The 17,485-nt window shown below is 36.8% G+C and overlaps 1 protein-coding gene across 4 annotated transcripts in view; it reads right to left on the minus strand.

Moving 5' to 3' along the window:
* Positions 1-17,485, minus strand: part of ghr.L (growth hormone receptor L homeolog) — a 274,427-nt gene that overhangs the window by 102,459 nt on the left and 154,483 nt on the right. For all 4 annotated transcript variants that reach the window (XM_041570520.1, XM_041570548.1, XM_018235631.2 and 1 more), the window contains 1 exon segment: positions 1,504-1,584. In XM_041570520.1, coding sequence (XP_041426454.1) covers positions 1,504-1,584 — 81 coding nt within the window.

The following is a 17,485-nucleotide window of genomic DNA, read 5'->3' on the forward strand; positions in this document are numbered from 1 at the left end:
ATTAATAAATGGGCCACAGATATATAGAAAAACCACACATTTTTAGAGATTTGTGGAAAAAATAGAAATTCAATTATTAGTAAATAGACCCCATAGTTGTTTTTTTTTTTGCAGTTGGGTCCTTATGCACAGATGTGGCCCTGGAATTTCCTGACCCCTCGAGATTTACACCAACTATACTCTGAGTTTGCATAATTTTGATAATGGAACTGTGCCCTATAGTATTAAAACCTCTTTTTAAGTGTCAATTTAAATTTATGTGACTCAAAATTTCATGGAAATAGTTTTACCACACTGACACAATATACTTTTTTTCCACCCATAATTATGTATTATTGTAGGAAAGGCTGCTGCTATATTTTATTTTCATATTTGCCAAAAATATCAATGTTTATTATTTCTGATTACCTTATGTACCCAGAAGAGGCCCCACCATGGCACCCAAGGTGTCATTTTTCTATGGGAGAGGAATGCTAATACTCTGTGCTGTATCTGTAACATCTCATTTAGTGTCAACCAACATTAACAATTCTTTGCAGCTAAAACCCAGTGCAGAACACTGATCAACAGCGAGAGAGAGAGAGAGAGAGAGAGAGAGAGAGAAAGAGAGAGTCTTTATGTGAGTAATATAGAGGCTATAGAAGGAGAATGAGTGTGTGATTGTGGGAGACAATGGAATTTCATTATTTCCTTCTCGGTTTTTATATGCAATTAAATCATCAAGGAAAGAGTGCAACATCTGAATTCTGGAGCCTCATGTCAATGAACTAGCCAAGACCAGGATGAGCAAAACTGATATTAATTTTTGCTGTCACCAAACCCTCTTCTCACACAATTCCTCCATGCCTCACAAGTACGACAGAGGTTGATATGCTTCCTACACAATAAAGGGGAACATCGCAAGTGTGTTATTAAGCTGAAGCAAACTGTTTCCACATATAACTATGTAGGACTCTTATATTAAAGGGCCCAGGGGATCTTCTACTGCATGGGCTTCTCTGAAGACCGCTCTGGCCAAGAACACATGGACTTTACCAATAATATTGCCTGCAGATAAGGCCAGGTTCCTACAGCTTGCATCCATAATTGTAGAGCCCTGGTCAGAGTTAGAAAAAAATGGTCCAAGAAATGAACAAACACTGAGGCCCAAATCGGGGTGGAGGGTGGATTTGAATAGATCAGCCATGCCCAAACTGCAGCCTTCCAACTGTTGTTCAACTGTAAATTGTGGCCTCATATACGGCCAAAGGTTGTTGTATACAGTATAGACCAAAATGATCAAAAATTAAAGAAAAATTAATTTGTTACTTTTAACTCCCTCCGTTGATGGTCGTGATGGATAAATGCCTATTTTGCACTGCCCCTAGCTGTCTCTGTTTAAACCCCATATCAACGGTTCATAAAATCAAGCCAAGATTTCTCAGCTTCAGAGTCTTTTTAAATATATATATTTTAAATATAATCACATTTAAATATATGTTGTAGAACTATATAAAGACTCACCATCAGTGGCCGCTGTGGAACCATCTATGTAGAGGAGGATCACAGTAACCCAGAATAGCCAGTAAGCCATACCTCTAGAACCTGCAATTAAAACACACGGTACAGCTGTTTAAATAATGGAAATCAATCAGAGCATAGAGGGCTTTGCTCATTAATCAAGTTGACTCTACATGCAGGAAATCTAAGTACAAAGAAACTTTATATAAGAAGGTCTACAGCAAATGTATCAAGCAGACAGGACATTCTGGAAAAAGTCTTGCGGTTCGTGTGCTTCTGGGTTATAAGATACTTTAGGAAGAGAACGAAAAACATCAAAGTAGGTTTTTTTATTTGAATTTAACATAACAAACTACCACGAAACTTGACTGAAGGGAAGGAGGAAAAGGAGCAGCAAGACCAAGATGGAGTTCAAGGCCAACAATGCGCTGTATATACAATGGGAACAGCACATTATGCATTTTAACAGCAAAAAAGGGTGTGTCTATGTGTGTGGGAACAATGGTTGTTCAATAAGCTCATTCTTTATGAGGCTGCATGTAACTATTACTCTCTCTGACTCATTCCAGTCCCTGAAATTACCATTCTTGGCCTTTTGACTAAGGACAAGTGTAGTATCTGAAGGTAAGACTCCAGCCTCCATCGTGCAGACAGATCTATCTTAAAGGGCACCTATCACAGCCAAAATCAAACACATATTAACAATCTGACCAGTACAAGCTAAACACGTTTAATCAAACTACATATATAGTTTTTTGAAAAAACTGCAGGTTTTAAAAAAATCCCTTACTTTGTCAAATGGGTTCTTTCACTGAGGGAGGCCATATTGAGACTCTAACAGAGACTCTAATGTGCAAATTTCAGGAGCATGCTCAGATTGTAACACTGCTTTGAGTATTCTACCCAGAATGCCTTGTTTTAGTAAACTCCTCCACTAGAAGTATCCACTAGAAGTGCTGCCACCTGCTAACTTCCAGCAGGTGGCAGCACTACTGTACAGCAGCTAACACACAGGTTTGGCTGATTTGAAAATAGCTTAGAAGGGTTGATAAGCAAACAAGGAATTTGAACTGAGCATGTGCGAGATTTCAGAGCTACAGTTGGCTGGGAAGATATAGGTAGGAGGAGCCAGTGAAATCCAAGATGCCTGCCTCAGCTAGAACTGCAGTGGAGATAGGGGAGATCTTGCAGAAGGTATAGTGAGCTGATCATTTACATTATACAAACAATTCTAACTGTTTTAAAAATCGGATTTCTTGAACTTTCACATAGTGTATTTACTTAGTAAATGATTTTGGTCATGATTGGTGCCCTTTAATCCTCTGTCCAAGGGACCAGCATCACTGAAGTCCAAGATTAATAATTGTAGCTGGTGAAAATAATACGCAATTGAGGTGTCTAGGGAGAAGAGTGGGTCATGCTGTTTTCCTTTATATCTATCAGAGGTGGCCTTTAAACCTTTGTGTGCTATGTGGTACAGACCAAGGAGCCAATCAGAAAGTTGCAATCTTTTATGGACTGGTTATGGCTGGGATGGCAATGCTTAATGGCTTATCAATGTATTCAGAGTAAGAGAAAGGACAAGGACAGCTGATTTCAATAGAAATTATGTTTACAAATAAGCATTGAAAATTTGCTTTAAATGTATAGTACAAAGTTGCTTAGAATTAAATTTTCTTTCATTAGGGTTACATCCCCTTTGACTTCTTCTACAATTTGTTTACAGGCTAAAATGCAAAATGTAATGAGCCAACTTATTAAACTGCATTTCCGAAATGACTTTCTAATGTCCAGCCTTCGCCTGCACGGTGCTTGCTCTTTCCCAGTCGGAAGGCAGATATCTGCTGTGCCTTTTGTGAAGCGGAAACAGATTATTACACTGTAACGCCGAGTGTAACTCTTCTATAAATAAAAATTATGAGCAATTGAACTAGATGAAATCCACCACTGTCCCCATTGCCAAGCAATTTTAAATATATCTAATGCAAAAATACAGAATCATATAATTTAGAGGCCCATTTATTAAAGGTCGAATTTTAGTGGTATCAGAAACCACAATTAAATTCTATTTCTATAAAACCATGAATGCTTTGAAAGTTATTAAAAGAGCTGAATATAAAAAGTACAATTATAAAAAAGCACTGAACAATCCGAAAAAAATGAATACGTCTAAAACCCTCAAAGAATTTGCGTTTTCCGGACAATTACAAGGGCAAACAAATCTGGAAACCTCTAAAAGTCTGAATGGTTAAAATAAGTTTCAACAGGATCAGCAACACTCCCATTGACTTCTATAGGACCTCAACTACTTTTACTTAGTTTTTCATGGTTTTTAGACTTAATACATTTCTAATTTTTTGAGTTTTAGAGAATTTTTTTTAAAAAAAAACCCTTACGATACGTGAAAAAAAGGAAATCCAAATGTTAGTAAATAGGCCTCTTAATGTTCTGAAATGGCATATAATTAACTGGTATAGGAAGATGTGGCAGGGGAATGGTAATTGGTCAGTTCCCTACACCTCTGCTTTAGTGTTTGGCTGGATTAGGAAAGGAATTTCATATGAAATTATTCCCAAATCATAAGCATTTTATGTGTGAGACACTTCTGAAAACCGCTCCATTACATTTTTGGGGGTTATTTACTAAACTCTGAATTCATCTCCTATTTTATTACAAAACCACAACCAAACTCCCATGCCCAATTTTAACTTATTTATTAATAAAAAAAACTAACATAACTAATATAATTGAATTGCGGCAAAAACTTAATAAAATTGAGCAAACACCCATTTCGTACATTTTCCCAAATTGCTTGAATTTTTCAGACTTTTTTCTCAAATTGCTTGAATTTTTCGAGTTTTTGCCCGTAAACCCTGAAAAACATCAAATTGAGATAGGTGCCTCTCCCATTGACTTATACATGACCTCAACAGGTCTGAGATGGTGGATTTTCAGATTTGGGCTTTTTGCAGCATCGTGGTATAATACATTTAGTGAATAAATTTCGTTTTTTTCCATGAAAATTTTGCGTTTTTTTGTGAAAAAAACCCAAACTTTTTTAGATTTTAACAATCATATTTTATGTTGCATGTCAATGTTGGAACCATTCTATTGCTGTCTAGTGGGAAAAACATATGGTCTACGCAACTACAGCTATGCAATCTATTTTGCAGAAACGTATTTATCTGGAGCACTTCTTTCTTACCCTGGCACTCCTCCTCTTATACCAAGTCTAAGGGGCAGATTTATGAAAGTATGCAAAATGTTCGTTTCTCAGAATTGTACTTTTTAGTGTAAATTAACACAGTTTTCGTATACCGTATATACTCGCGTATAAGCCGAGTTTTTCAGCACCCAAAATGTGCTGAAAAACTCAAACTCGGCTTATACGCGGGTCATACCTCTGCTCTTCCCTCTGTCACCTCTGCCCCAGCCGGACTGCCTGTGACTGCCTGTGTCGCCGCCCGGAGCAGGTCCAGGAGCTCCGGGCGGCGCGTCCTTCCCTGCCGGCGTTCGCTTTCAAAATGGCGGCGCCCATGGCCGCCACGTGGGTAGCGGCGCCGGCCGCTACCCACGTGGCGGCCATGGGCGCCGCCATTTTGAAAGCGAACGCCGGCAGGGAAGGACGCGCCGCCCGGAGCTCCTGGACCTGCTCCGGGCGGCGACACAGGCAGTCACAGGCAGTCCGGCTGGGGCAGAGGTGACAGAGGGAAGGACAGAGGGAAGAGCAGAGGTGACAGAGGGAAGGACAGAGGGAAGAGCAGAGGTGACAGAGGGAAGGACAGAGGGAAGAGCAGCCAGGGTGGGGAGAGCGACAGATGGGGGGGGAAGTGGCAGAGGGAAGCAAACATGAAATAGGGGTGGCAGAGGGAAGCAAACATGAAATCCGGTCGGCGACACAGTCAGTCACAGACAGTAACAGGTACCTGCCCAGTGTCCCCCAATTGTTGCGGCTGGGTCACATTCACATTTTGAAATCTGACATGGGGCCCCTAGGCTTATACACGAGTCAATACATTTTTCCAGTTTTCTTAGGTAAATTAGGTACCTCGGCTTATACACGGGTCGGCTTATACACGAGTATATACGGTAGTTCCTTAATCCACAAGTCAATAGAAATTGCCTTTCGTTTCTTGCAAAGATCCACCTTTCATTTGAGGTTTAGAGGTTTTCAGAGATCAAAACGTCTGTTGTCGTACAAATTATTAAATCCTTCAAGAAAAATTTGGGGTTTCCAGATTGTTTTCAACAGCAATTTTCGTTTGTACTTTTTTATTCGGATCTTTTAATAACGTTCATGGCATTTGTGATATTACAGAAAGAGAGTTTAATTGTGGTTTCAAAAAACTCTAATACCACTAAAATTTGACCTTAAGGAAATGGCCTATAAGACTAGGTTAAGAGAACTTTATATGCTGAAAGTGTCTGTTAAAAGTTCGCATTTGAGCTGCACTATTCAGATACTGGATAAGAGCCTATGGAATACATTGTGTGAGCCTTACAGATGGCCATTATTCACAATAAGGCTTTCCTTGTCCTTTAAGATTCTCGCAGTGCTCCATATTAGAAAGACCTCTTATGCAGGTCCCCAGCATTCCAGATAAAGATGTACAATATCTTTGGAACAGAGCGTTACTTTTAATAATATAAAACTGCAGAAACTAGAAGAGTTCTCCTATTAGACTTGTTATGCTTGGGTTGTCTTTGAGGGCCAACATTTACCTTTATCTAAACCCATAACAAAGCAGTAGATATATGAAAAAATAGCCCACCTGGGGATATCCAAGAATATAAATAAGCATGTTCAACCCATGTGAATCCATGAGTGTCAGGTCTAGTTTTGATAGGCTTATGCAGCTGGGAAACCTAAAGGGTTGTCATCAGTGCCATGAAGGTATGCCAACAACCATATTAATTTCATCCACCATATTAATTATGTTAATTCAGATGGTAAGTGTAATTAATTAATCTAGTTTAATTACTAAATCCACCATATTAATTTGTATAGCACTGTATAGAGAATATACATTATTGTCTTGGTTTAGAACCACTAAACGTGTACCACGTTGGAAGCACACACAACCACAAAGTATACACAAGGACCTATTTAATAGTACAAAGTCTGAAATCGAATGGGTCCATGGTTGGGGCAGATTGCTGCCATAATACTAGCAGCTATTATTTACAGGATTGTTTATTGTGATATTGCTTTGTTGTTAACCAATAAAAGGAACACATATTCAAAAATTGCCTGGTGCCGGTTGTGTGAGTTCAGACATCTCTAGAGCTTTTAAGAATTCATGATTGTTTTGACACAAACAAACAGCTCCAAAGTGAAGAAGGCAGCTGCATGCAAGCCATAGGTATTGCTGGGAGGAAAATTCAATCTTCAAATCAAAACGCGATGGATATGAACATGTTTATTGAGCTTAAGTCTTGTTAACTTTAGACTATAAGAATGACCTAATTATGTAGGGCAGATCCACTGATTACTTGTTTATTTCTTTGGATTTTACTTGCTTCCACTGGCAAAACACAGAGAAAAAGATGATTTATTTTACCAGTCAAAAGAAATGGTTTAGCGTCCCCCAAATAAATCCAATTAGCAAAACAACAAGCAAGCCATTTCCCACATAACGCCCATTATCAGCTCAGAGGTCACAACATCAGAACACTTCAAGCAAATAGCAAATCTCAAACAACCTTAGTGAGTGATACTCTGTTTTACTGTAATGTGAACCATGATGGTATTGTTTGTTATGGGCGCTGACAGATAAGAAAATTCTGGTGGTGTAATGTCTGTACACATCACTCACGCTATTACAGTAACTGTTTAAGAAAAAACAGAATGGAAATGGTGAAAACAAGCAAATAAATGCCAATTTAAGGAAATAGCAATTGCGATAACATCAGCAATCACAAGACTGTAGCCATACTAATGAACTGGGGGGGAAATGGAGATCCAAAAAAACACAATACAAATATTATTTGCTCATTAAAGGTTGTTTCAGAATCAATGATAATATATTCATTTTTATTAAATACTTGCATATTTTGCATGGTTTTGGAAGGCGTGTTTATAGAAACTCTTTATTAAGTACAAAATTAACATAGCAAGCTCTAATCACCACCATCCTAGATTCCCTCTAAACCCAGTTATATGACCAGTGCAGTAGTTCCCATTAATGATGTGTGGGTTAACTCAAAACACGTGGTGACCCACGGGTTTACAGCCAGATTTGTGGGTTTGGGGTGAAATTTAGCCAACCATTGCAGGTTAGGGCTGGATGCTGGCCAGACTGGGGAAGAACTTTTTCCCTCTGCTCACGAATATTAAATTCCTTTTAACCAGGACCAGGGGCACACACAGAAGTAGTGTACAGAGCATGAAAAATGTGGTTATGGGTTGGGCATGGGTCCTACAACAGCGTCATTTTGCGAGTTAGCGGCGGGTTAAGGTTTTGCAGCTCAGGTGCTGGTTGAGTTTTTCCTGACCCGCACATAACTACTTCCCATGGCCGTGCCAGTTATGAGACTCACTAATCAAGCCTCTGACCTTGACTATTAGTACTATTAGTATATTTGCCCTTAATATTGTATATTTTAATCCCTTAATATAACATTAAATATACACTTGGCATATAGTATATATTATATAGTTTACAGTTTAATATTAAAATAAATTGCTCAATTATATGGGAAATTAGACCAGCTGAGCCAAATCTACAAGTAGATGGCTTTAATCAATATTCTTCTGCCTGGCTGTTCCAACTGCAGCATCAAAATCATGGAAGTTTAATAAATGGAAGAAACATTAAGTTTTTGCAGTGACCTTCTTCAGGTTTAGGGCACGAGCTATTGCTGTTGTCACCACTCTCAGTTCTAAGATAAACACCATATGCTCAATATTTGCCATGCAGTGTATTTTGCTTGTTTTCTGTCCCATCACTCCTATGGCTATCAATCAGAAATCAAGGGTAAAATCAGTGCTCAGTCCCAGTAAAGTGCCACTTGGAAGTGCCTATTGAATTAGAATGTAGGTGGGCGGCAGGAGGACAATAAGAAGCTACTCTAGTAGGACATCTAAGGATCAATAGATTAATCAATAGATGTCTTGTAGAGTAGCTCCTTAAATGTCCTCCTCTGCCCACTTTCTGTGAACATTATGTAAGAAGCCTACTTCAGTGAATAGCAATTAATATGCACCTTAAATAATGTGGATCCCCCTTGACAATGACATCAGTTACCATTAGTGCTATTTGTATTGTTCCTGAAAGAATATACATATATAATATAGAATATTGTAGGGAAAAGACCTATTGGTAGCACTTAAAAGAGATAGAGAAAGACGTTCCTAGTGTGCTCCTTGCCATTCTCTTCCATTTACTTGACTTCTCTTCTCTACTTTTCTTTTTCTCCTGCTTTATGGCAACACATTAATATATAAACATCTTTCAATTAGTTTCTTTATTTTTCCAAAATCTTCATAACCTACTGTTCCTACTCTCTCTTCCAAGGCTTCCTAAAATCTACACTAGGAATGTTGTAATTGTTGTCAATTCAAATATCCCACTGCTGTCCCCAATTTTTATACCCTTTTTCTAGCTTTGTCTGCCTTTAAACACATTCTCCCATCTGAACTTCATCTCAATCAATTTAACCAAGTCTAAAATATGTGACTGTACGGGGCCTATTTACTAACATCCGAATGTACCTTTTTTTTCAAGTATTTATAATAAACATGTATTTCTCTAAAACTCTAAAAACGTAAGGCTTCTGAAGTGTAAAAGTCAAATGGAAGTCAATGGAAGCAGAAATTCCAGACTGGAATTTCAGACTTTTTTTTAGCTTGTAATAGTCAGAAAAACTAAAATTTTAGAGGTTTTACAGATGTTCCTATTTTATTTCCACACTTTTTTTTCATCCTTACTTTTTATATTCAGATCATTTAATAAATTGCATGCTATTTGTGCTTTTAGAGAAATAGAATTTATCATGGTTTAAAAAATCCTACTAATGCCACTAAAATCCAACCTTCAATAGATTGGCCTCCCCGAATCTGGCAGGAAACAAATTCCACTCCTGTGAAACCATGTCCTCTGCATAGCGGCCATATTGATTTTTGCCTGTATGGGACCACTCCAATAAATGGAAATTAAAACCACTTTAATAGAATAGTCAACTGTTGTTGCTGAAAATAAGGGTTTGGCGAGTGGATCAGACAATGTGTTTTAACACAAGAGGACCTATTTACGAACATTTAAAATTAAAAAATGTAAAACAATTTCTGTAATTCTGAGCATTCTGGATAACTGGTTTCCTGATAACGGATCTCACACCTGTATGTACGTGTATATATATATAAATATATATATATATATTTTATCATTTTGGATCATTATCTATAAAAAAAACACTAGATTTTTTAACCACAATTTTCATTTCATTTTCAGTAAAGGGGTAAAAGTAAAAGTAGTATCTTGCTAACATCAAACTATTGTAATAATGTTTTTACTTCAATATCAGTAATTTAATTTTAATGTAATTTCTGGAATGGCAATCTTAAATGCATATTATTTTTAAACCACCCCTTTGGTTATAAAAAGAAGATAAAAAAACAACATAGAATGACTGTCAAAGGACTGAATAAAAACACTATTATATCAGTATCTGCTGATCTATTGTTGTATCCAAGTCTTTTATAAAACTGGTTAACAGAAAGAGTCAGGCATCATGAAATCAAACATGAAAGTAGCACACTAATAAAGACTGGGTTTCAAAAATTATTATATTATTATTATGATATTATAATTATTAGTCCAAGCAAAAATCAAAGAAATGTAAAGCTAATTAAAGCCTACTTTACCAGCTTGCAAGGAAATCTTATTATTGCAAAGCTTATTATCTGTTATTATAACTCAAATACCCAGAATATCATTGGGATCTCACAATACATTCTGTTTAATATGTCATTGTATTAATCTTCTTATTCTGCATACTATTTGTTATCATATTGATTTTCATGGTTTATTGTGAAAACCAAATAAAATATTTCAAACCTGAAACCACGGATAAACTCGTTATTAAAAAAAAACAAATTTATGAACAAAAAAAACCGAATGGTGCACTAAAAAATATTAAAACCTGTCTCAGAATATCCCTCTCTACTAAAATATCAAAGTCAAAAAAGTCAAATGTGAACAACCCCTTTCAGGTCCCAGCCTTGGGCTTGTGTGGCATGTCACGTACAACAAATCTGAAATAGGAAACTGTTTATAACAAGAAGGGGGTTATTTATTAAAAAAACGTAAAATTTCTCGGAATTTATCAAACAAAAAAACTTACAATTTTTCGGAATTTATCAAACCCCGAGGGTATTAAAAGTCAGAATAAAAAAGTACTCCAACTAAGACCTATAAAGTTTATGTAGAAGTCAATGGGAGAAGTCCTGAAGATATCCTGATCTGTGTTGGGTTTCGTGCAATTATCTGAAGATTTTGTAGCTTTTGGGGAAAAGATCCAAAAAATTTGTACAATTCGAATTTTTCACAATTTTTTCGAGTTTTGTAAATAAGGGGAAAAACCCCATTCAGATTTGGTCAGGGTAGCTTTCAGAGAATAATGAGATATTTTCGGATTTTGATAAATCTTAAGTAATGGTATAAGTAATGATACAGATTTTATATGTACAGTATTTGTGTTTATTCCAGTGTTGCCATACTAACTGCTCTGATAAGTAACTATAACAGCCGCAGACCAATGAAACCTTATCCTACTGGAGCCACTTTGTCAGTAACAGCGGTAAAATGCTTGTTTTTATTGAGCAATACCTTACGATCCAAAGACCTTTGAAGCATGAAACTACCTTTGTTGTAGTTAAGAGGTAACCCATTCTCTATTTCCAAAATCCATAACAGGTCAGTATAATATCCCTTTTACCCAGTATCAGCTCAATTCAGGACTAAGTGAAGTATCCCCAGAGTAGAGGGATTATTAGACTGGTCTGATGTCTGTGCCAATTGCTCTTGTACACTTCACAAGAATCAATAGCTGCCAGGTACATTTCTATAGTATCACTTTACTACAAAAATATCCTGGACACAGTTATTTGTTCTGAGGGGATCAAAGTATCAGAGTAGATGGCTAAAGGATTTCAGAAGCCTTAACAACAACAAGAGCCTTTATAAACTTTCACAGAGAGGCATATTGATCCTAAAGTAGACGATGGCCTCCAGTTTCCCCTGCTTTAGCTCAGAAAGGATTTCCTCGCTTATCAGGAGATGCTGACTGATACACGGATATGAAATAACATGATATTAAATCCACCACAGCTGTCAGTTTTCTCATGTTCATTAGAAACCACTTTCTCCTGTAAATTAAAAACCAGGATTCCCCATATGTATAGGTGTACAGGTATGGGACTTGTTATCCAAAATGCTCGGGGCGTTGGCTTTTTTGGATAAGGGATGTTTCCATAATTTGGATCTTCATATCTTAAATCTACTAAAAAATCATATAAACATTACGGGGGTTATTTACTTAACTCAAAATTGACCTCATTATTTTATTTTAAAAAAATGACCAAACGCCCATACCCAATTTGACCTTATTTATTCTTTAAAAAACTCAAATTAATCAGATTGGGAAAAAACCCGCTAAAATCGAGGGAAAACCTGAATCTTCTAATTTCTTCTGATATTTTTTCTTAATTTTTTGGGTTTTAAACCGAGCACAAACCATAATATCTTCAAATAGGGATAGGTGCCTCTCCCATTGACTTATACATGACCTTGACAGGTCTGAGATGGTGGCTTTTCAGATTCAGGGTTTTTGCAGCACCGGGCATAATAAATCTTGAGGTTTTTTCGCGAAAAACTTGAGTTTTTGCCCCAAAAAGCCCAACCAGATAAATTCAAGGTTTAGTAAATAACCTCCTAAATAAATCCAGTAAGCTGGTTTTGCTCCCAACAATGATTCATTATATCTTAGTTGGGATCAAGTACAAGGTATTGTTTTATTATTGCAGAGAAAAAGGAAATAACTTTTCAAATTTTGAATTATTTTCTTAAAATGGAGTCTATGTAAGATGACCTTCCCGTAATTCATAGTTTTCTGGATAACGGGTTTTTAATGTATCCCATACCTAAAATTTCATCTATTTTCATATTTTTAAATGTGCAGTGTTTTCCACTGCTCTGACTCCAATAAGAGTTCTTATTCAGTTTCTCAATGCAGTGAATGTACCTGAGACTTTCAGTAAGGGAATTACTGATGCTGCTCTGTGTCCTGTAAGGCATTTTCTCTAGAATCTATCCCAGAAGGGCTATGGAACACAGTTTGTATTGGTCGTTGCCATCCTCTTTGAGTGAATGCATTTCCTTACCTACAACCACGTCCCATTCACTTAAATGGGAAAGACACTGTCTATATTGCCATCATTGAATGAAAAAAAACAATGTGCAAAGGAGATCTTTCTACTAAATAAAATTGTAGTCTGCTTTCTTCAACATTTATTTAACAGTTTTAACCATCAATCATTTACTTGAAGTACCAGCACTCTGTTGTTGCCTCCAAGTGCTCATTAGCTAAAACAGGTTAAATGTGGTACAATCAAAGGAAAATAAATGAACATAAAAGACTTTTGAGCAACACATCTGATAGAAATGTCAACCCCATTGTTATAATGACCTAGAAAAGCTTCATATATATACACAGGTATGGGATACATTATCTGGAAACCCATTATCCAGAAAGCTCAGAATCATGTAAAGGCCCATAGACTTCATATTAGCCAAATAATCCACATTTTTAAAAATGATTTTCCTTTGTATTAATAAAACAGTACCTTGTACTTGTTCCCAACTAAAATATAATTAATCCTAATTTGGAAGCACAACCAGCCTATTGGGTTTATTAAATGCTTAAATGATTTTCTATGGAGATTGAGCATTCTGGTTAACAGGTCCCATACTTGTATTGTGCTTTCTCTAAACCTCACACTTGAGAATCTTTCATTAATCAAAGCCAGCGTTTCTTGGTTATGGCCCCTCTATGCTCATAATAAGGTTACAGATATAGAAACACATTAGAATATCAGCTATTTAGTCAAAGTTCCAAGAATATCTAGGACAGCGAAAAAGTGCCTTCCCCAAATCTCAATCGACCTTCAAGCTAGACTTTCTGTTGTATCTCCAAATGCAAATACGTATTCTCCCCAAATCTCAGGCTTGATCCCCTGCTACTGCTACAGTTCAAGGGGTAGCCATACAGTCTACTTACCTCTGCTCGACGCATTTAATGTAAAGCACTCGCTCTGGGGATAACAAATTTGTTTTTCCAAGCAGTTCCTCATCACTACTTGCATACATGTCCCATACTGCCCATCCATCTGCAGAAATTAATTCCATAAAAAATGACCACTTCCTCTATTTTTCCACTTTCTCTGATGACTTCTGTCCTCTTGAGCTTTAGCAAATTAATTTTTCCATTACTACCTCCCATTCGCACAGTTTCTAAATGCAGGAGAGCATCCCATGCTCCAATCTTGCAATGCATCTGGATATTATTGCACTTCTCATCTGTCATGAAGGGCGGTTATGCAGCTTGACTCCAAAATGAAGCTACACAAAACAATTTCCCCCCACTGTTCCTTGGGATTACTTATTATAATAAGACTGCTAGGGTTGTGGCCATAACATCCTTTTTGTATGAGAAGAAACAGAATTCTTATTAGTGGTTAAATGTTTATTTCATCCCAAGACGTTACATAACCTATGAAATCAATAGACCAACAATATGGGAGCAGCTGGTGCTGGATGTAATTTAAATGCAAAATGGAAACATTTGGGTTTTGGAAATTACCTGATATATATATATTATTGAGACTTTTCTGCTAATTTCTAACGGGAATAGGGAAGGGTGTAGAGTATACATTACTGTATTAAAAAAAGAATTTTCCTAAGAGTAGGAAAACATTCTGCACATCTTCTATTATATCGTGTAGGGGAAGCTGCTGGTTTCTTGTCTCTAGAATGAAGAAGGACAAGACTAAAGCCAAGGCTGGCTATGCAGGGGACACATTTATCAACAGCACCCCTCTTTATTAACTATGGGACGGTACATGAACAAACACATTTAAAAATAAAATGGGACTGTGTAATAGTGAGTGGGAGAAGCAAGACTAAATGTGGTGGAGAAAGTGATTGAAAGGTAGCCAACGCCGTATTGAAGAACAACATTACTTAGAATCAAGGCCTATCTTGAAGAACATTGATACCTTCCATGTACTTATAAGATAATTATGGTGGTCGTTTTGGGTTTACTACTGCTACTACTATTATGTATGCATCAAGTATATTGCACCGACACATTTACCCAGAGCTTTACAGAGATTATACATGGATCACATCAGAAGTTCTCACAAGGCACTTAAATGCCTAGTTGCTATAACAGTTATTCTCAGCAGGTTTTATAGAGGAAAATGTCAGTTGAGGTTTTCGTTCAGTGAAGCCGCTGTAGGGAACGGATTAAGAACTTGTTGGAACAGAAGTGGGCTTTAATGACCATCTGCTTAAGGTCTGCAAACCCTGGAAATTGTTACTTGTTTGTGGTTCTGTAATTCTGACCTTTACCCTTCCTATTGTTACATGTTACATAAGCAAAAGCTGCTGGATAAAATTTCCAAACACATCACACGGGTTTAGAAAAAATATATTTCCGTGCAAAGAAAATCTAAGGGTTGTAGGCACAAGGGGATGGAAATATTGCTGTGGATTGTACATGTTTTTAGTAGTAAAATGTAGTTTAAAGTGTAAATGAATAAAAAGAGCAAATACACAAACAAATATTAGCTGAGACACAAGCCTGTACATCTGGAGACATATCTCCATTATCTTTTCCAGGGGCAGGTAATGCTTCCCATGTGAGTGAGTCTCCAAGAAACAGGCAGTTATCTGTTGGCTTGTCCGTTCATCAATTATACCCTGTCCACTCAATAGAGATATACTCCTCATATGAACTAGGCCCATCATGTGCCCTGCCCACTGAATGATTACTACCTGCCCACTCCAGCATTTAGCTTACTCCTCATTAGTGATGGACGAACTTGTCCCGTTTGCGAAGCGCATTGAAATCAATGGGAGTCAAAATTATTTTGATGTGCGTCAATTTAGTCTACTGCGACAATTTTTATACGCATGCCTATTAGGTCCAAATGCATTAAAGTCAATGGGCGTCGGAATAATCTTTCTGCACGACAATTTTCATGCCCGCGACTATTCTGATGCGTGCCCAATTTTTTTGACGTGCCGGATATTTCACAGACAAATTCTCTTGACAGTTTCGCAAATGTATTCTCTGGCGCCAAAAGGCGGAAATTCACTGCGAATTTGCGCCTGTCAAATTTATTTGCCCATCACTACTCCTCATACAAACAAGGCACTTCACCCCCCCCTGAGTATTGACTGACTACAACCTGCTTGCTCACAGAAGAGCAACATTCTCACTCCTTCCCACTGATTGACTATTACCTACTCACTCTGCATAGAGATGTAGCTTATTCCTTAAAGGAACAGTTCAGTGTGAAAATAAAAACTGTGTAAATAGCAAAATAAAAAATGTTTCTGAAATAGTTAGTTAGCCAAAAATGTAATGTATAAAGGCTGGAGTGACTGGATGTCTAACATAATAGCCAGAACACTACTTCCTGCTTTTCAGCTCACTAATTTAAAGCGGAGCCACATGGGAAATATCTGTTCAGCGAGTCTGCAATTGATCCTCAGCATTCAGCTCAGATTCAAAAGCAACAGTTATGACCCATGTGGCCCACCCTCAAGTCACTGATTGGTTACTGCCTGGAAACCAATCAGTGGAAACCAAGAGAGCTGAAAAGCAGGAAGTAGTGTTCTGGCTATTATGTTAGACATCCAGTCACTCCAGCCTTTATAAATTACATTTTTGGCTAACTAACTATATTAGAAACATTTTTTTATTTCACACAGCCTATTTACCCAGTTTTATTTTTACACTAAACAATTACTTTAAGGGAATTAGGCACTTCATTCACCCATGTGCCTGTAAATGTAAGACATTTTTAGAGTCTGAAAAAAATCTTGAAAAGGGAAATTGTAGCCATCCATGGGTAAAATATACATTTCTAAAAATAAAAGGTATTTTTATAACAAAAGAAATGCACACAACTAAATAATACGATCTTTATCCGGTGAAGGAAAAAGTAACCTCCTTGTAGAACTCGGGTGATAATGCAAACACACAGGACTAAGGACTTGCAAAGTTTTTGTTTAAATGGATTTCCTTATGGAGTCATTAACCTACCTACAAAAATAATTAACCTGAGATCCAGAAGTGTGCCATATATATATATATATATATATATATATATATATATATATATATATATATATATATATATATATATATATATACTGTAAATGACCAGAAGAATCAAGCCCAGTGCTTGTTCTATATTCATGAAAAATTGTTGCATTGGTCACTGAAGAGAATGACTTATTCACATTCATGAAATTGCTAAAACCCAACATGTTGATTTTTATTTATCCAGATAGCAAGACCTAAGTAATGTAAAACAAAATTAAACCTGTATAGCAATTACAGCACCCACATACATTATGGTGGTAACCTAGTAACAGATACAACTAGGTCTACTTACCCATGGCAAGCAACCATGACCAGTAGATGCTACCTGCTGATTGGCTGCTAAAGGTTAATTACATTGTCACCTATTTTTGCAAGCAAAATGTGAGGTGGAGATTAATGAAAGGCCTTTTTGATTAAAGGGGATCTATCGCGAAAATGAAAATTTAATATAAGCTCTAGTATACTGAAATAAGAAACTTTCTAAATATAATCAATTAAAAATTCTGAAATAATTAAGTTTATTTTCACTATTCCTCTCACAGCATCTGTTTGTCTTCATTCTATCTTTATGCAGGAGTTGGGTGTCAGA

Source organism: Xenopus laevis, chromosome 1L (assembly GCF_017654675.1).
Source record: "Xenopus laevis strain J_2021 chromosome 1L, Xenopus_laevis_v10.1, whole genome shotgun sequence".
NCBI classification, from domain to species: Eukaryota; Metazoa; Chordata; class Amphibia; order Anura; family Pipidae; genus Xenopus; species Xenopus laevis.